The 4,414-nt window shown below is 33.1% G+C and overlaps 1 protein-coding gene across 1 annotated transcript; it reads right to left on the reverse strand.

The window, feature by feature from the left end:
* Nucleotides 1-238: 238 nt before the first annotated feature.
* Nucleotides 239-1,461, reverse strand: LOC120263282. The gene has a single exon (XM_039271146.1). It carries the CDS (start codon nt 1,314-1,316, stop codon nt 408-410), a length of 909 nt encoding a protein of 302 aa, XP_039127080.1. The 5' UTR covers nt 1,317-1,461; the 3' UTR covers nt 239-407.
* Nucleotides 1,462-4,414: the final 2,953 nt, after the last annotated feature.

The raw sequence follows: 4,414 nt of genomic DNA on the forward strand, positions 1-4,414 counted from the left end.
TAAGCTAGTTAACCATCTTCACACGCAAAAAGCCTTGCAATCAGAACCACATAATCATCATTGTTTTTTTATCCATCTTTCATATAAATAATTTATTCTGAGCCGAAGACATTTTTCACTTATATTTATCTTGTCCTCAATTGATAGCGTCTTCAATCAGCCCATCTCAATGCAATCACAATTCAAACTTGTTTCCAAAGCAACACATATTTGAATTGTCAAAAACCAATTAGACATTCAACAGGTACAAAGGATCTAATCATCAATTGTTCCATCTGCAAGAACCTTATAATTAATCACAATAAACATAAATGTTTCACAGATAGTTCACAAAACAAAATGAAAGAATTACAAGAATGTATAAAATACCGGTCTAAACAAGGAATAGATCCATATACCATCATTCATCAACTCAAAGATTGGTTATTAAAACTGCGAGAAATGGCAGTAACTGCAGGATTGAATCGAAGACATCCAAACAAGCCTTGTCGGTAAGGCAACGGCGTCTTCTTCTTGAGTTCTTCGGAAGCGGCACGGTTGGTGGTATAGTGCAACTCATGCGGTGATACAGATCCTTTTCTTACAGAGCCGCCACTATCGGTCGAGCGAAAACTCGAGCTCTTTGAATCATCTCCTTTTGAACTTCGTTTTGTAGGCAAAGGTGGAGATATTGTAGTGTACTTCCTCAAAGGATCCTTACTTCCTCTACCAGTAACTCTTCCTTCGGAAGCACTTCTAAACAATAACAAATCCTTCAACCTCCATTTCTTGCTTCCGTTGCCGGCATTTCTAAGAAATGACACAATTGAACTGGATTTGGAGGAAGATGAAGATGAAATGTATGTGCTGTTGTCTTTTCGGCTAGGAACTTGATTTCTGAGAGGAGATAAAGATCTAGCTCTTGAAGAATTCGACTTGGCTCTTTGATTATCTCTTCTAAAATCATTGACACTTGTTCTTGAGTGACTTTGAGGGCTCTTTGGTTGTTTCATTGTTGTTTTGAACTTGCCGGCTTCGAAGAGCTCATCGGCAGCTGTAAGCTCTGGAGGTAAAGCTCCTTTCTGGAGCTGACCGCTGAAGTTGAACTCAAAGTCATTATCTTCGACCGGAAAATGATCATGATCATGTTCATCAGGTTGGTAATTAAGAGAATAGATAGCGGTGATGCGGGTGGGACTTGCTGGGGCGCTTGTGTAGTGATAGAGGTAGTCGAAGCCACCGGCACGGGGACTCGACGGTGCGCTGACATAAGGGGTGCTTGATGCAGTTTCTGTGTGGAAGTTTTTTTCCGGCGGCATTGCTGCCACCACTTCCATACGGATTAAAACTGTTATTGGTTCTGCAAGATGATGCTGCTGGTGTTGTTATTGTGGTTGTTGTGTGAATGTATATATGGAGTGGGTGGGTGTCTTTGATTTGAGGTTGGCTGATGAAAGATGAATGGAAAAAGGATTGTTTTGGGATGTTTTATATGGAGAAAAGAAGGTAGTTGTGGATTTAGGAAGGTGAGAGGAAACAGGACATTATTGACCTACTAGAATGCTGTGAGGTGGAGGGAATACCAGGGGTTTTTTTTTTTTGGCGTATTTTATTTGTATTCATTTTAGTCAACTTTGTTAACAGGTTCGGGTTGGGTCCTGGTCTTGCTTGAGGTTTTTCTTGAACACCTCTCCTTGGGTTATTAAAGAAGAGTGCTAATATATAAACTTTGCACCCAGATTTCAAAATATTAAAAAAAATCTAATATTGTAAAATATGCATAGATGACTTTTGTTGCTATTTTGATATTTAGGGTTCAACCGTGCATTTAAATATTTTTAAGCAAGATATTTTATTTTAATAAATTATGATTTATTTTATTTAAAAAATATTTACACACGAGATATAACAAACACACTCACACAATATGCATAGATGAGTACTATTATTTGTTATCATGTCATAATTACTGAGCGATTAAAATATTTGACTCCTATAGAAAAGTTCATGAGTTTAATTTTCTCCGAATACATGTTTGAGTTGTAAATATTGTGTGTTTGAATGTGATTGATTGTTTACATCATAAAAAAAAACTTTTAATTTAATTTAAAAAATTTTCTTGTATATTTTTAGGCCATAGTTATTTTACAAAATAATAAATATTGTCCTTGATTGTATTTTACTAATGTAATTAAAAATATTTGCGTATAAATAAATTTAAACAGCTGAATTGCAATACAACAGCTAAACCAAATACCTTTAATTACTATTGTTAGGAGATATATATAATATTATAATACTATATAAGTTCTATTAAACTATTTTTGCAACAATTAGATAAGAAACTACGGGATTGTGAACGTGTATTAAAGAAAGTAAAATATGAAAATAAAATTATAAATGAAAGCCTTGACTTTGATTTTTCTGGCAAAAACAGTATGCTTGGCCATTTGAGAGCCCAACTTGAATTTTATATTAGAAGAAAAATAGTTTTACGCAGCCTTTTCATACTTTCTTTGAATTCCTTTTGATAAGATTTGATGAGAATGAGAATCACATGTTATAAAACTAGTTATGATAAAAATATTGTGTCTTCACTAGTCTCAAGGTTTGGGATGACACATGATGTCATGACTATGAACGTTGTTAACTATTGATTTATGATAAGTATCTTCTCATAGTTTATTTGTTTATATAAAATGAAAAGAGTCCCAAGATTAGTTGGCATGATTGAAGGCTAAAGTCTTAATAATTTTTGTCGTCTGTTTGGTAGCTCTGTTTGGTGTTGAGATGTGGTTAAATAAGAGTCATAACTTTCATCACACAAAGGAGGAAATGTTGACAATATAAGATTGTTTTATACGTAAACATTGTTGGGTTGTGGACACATATGATATGTAGGGATATAAGACATGTATGCAGTAAGTTGTGTAGACGTACACAACTAATGTTTATAATTAGTGTATATCTTATTATATTCAGTTTTTGAATGGATCCCAAATCGTGATCCGATTCAAGTTTGAATTTGATCTCAATTATCTAATTTTAAATGTGTGGATATACATATTAATCATATGTTGTGTAGAATTCACGGGGCAAAATTGTCAAATCTATGATGGGCGATTTTGTAATTAGCCCTCATAAAGAATTTCTTATAAATAGGGTGTGGTCCCCGATCGAGCGTACTGACGATTTGAGATTCGAATTAGGTTTTCGAATTAGGGGTTCCCATCTCCCTCTCTGCGTGTGATCGGTGAGTAAGAATCACAAGACCCAATCACTTTCAGTCATAATCAATGGATTCGAGTGCAGTGCGACGCTCGCCCACTTTCTTTGTTCCTAGCAATCTCCAGCAAGAAGATCCAGGGGTTATAAATTAGGGGTTTATACCCATTAGATCCATCAAGTGGTATCGAGCCATCTTGTTTTAGAATTGTTTGGGATTTATTTTTAATTAAATCTTGAATTTATTGAATAATATGCATGCATATAGATATTTATTTATTATGCATGTTTTTCAGATCCTGAATTTTTATGGTGATACAATTATCGTCATATATAGATTGGGTGTTTATATATATATATATATATATATATATAGCACTAATCCAGAAAAACCAAGTGCTTGTTTACATGTTCATTCTAATTTGTATAAATCTACTACATCGAAAGCCGTGGACAACATAATCATATTGTTTCCGAAAAACACGTGCATGATAGATTTTTTGAATTATAATATAAGTTGAAAACCGTCCATGATGAATTGAAATATTTCATTCTGTGTGTAAGATGGATTCTTTCACGAATTTCAATATTTATTTTAATATTATATATATTAAATTATTTCACAGTGGAGATGAATTAATTTATATATGGCACACATGTTTATGGATTTTTTTAAGACATGTTTAGATTTTATTATTATTATTATAATCTTGATGATTATTATTATAATCAAAAGCTCTTGAGTATAATTGATTAGTTATGTTACTTTGATTTTGATTAGGATAATATTTGGATTTTAGTTTTTATTATGAATTTAATTTTTAATTCATAATTATAAAGTTGACTTTTAATAATCATTAAGAAATAACAACTTAGAGTTGCTTTTTATAGCTTTCTGGGTATTTACTACAATTGGTAGAAACGACGATGTCACCAAAGTGACCTCCGTTGTGGAAACTTTTTGTTTGTGAATAATCATGGTATTAGTGCATGCTTATGCTCATGCGGACAACATGTCGCCCAAAGGAAGAGCCGTTGTCACGCAGATTTGTTTGCACATGTGATAATAAGTTGTTTATAGTTATTAAGTGTCTATTGTGAGTATTTAGTCGGCCCAAAGAAAGACTTCATACTTGACTAGATTTTACTATAAAACTTGATTATTGCAACAAGTTGATTACTAGTGGATTGAATCTCGTCCAAAGACTAG

Source organism: Dioscorea cayenensis, chromosome 6, assembly GCF_009730915.1.
Source record: "Dioscorea cayenensis subsp. rotundata cultivar TDr96_F1 chromosome 6, TDr96_F1_v2_PseudoChromosome.rev07_lg8_w22 25.fasta, whole genome shotgun sequence".
Lineage (NCBI taxonomy): Eukaryota > Viridiplantae > Streptophyta > Magnoliopsida > Dioscoreales > Dioscoreaceae > Dioscorea > Dioscorea cayenensis.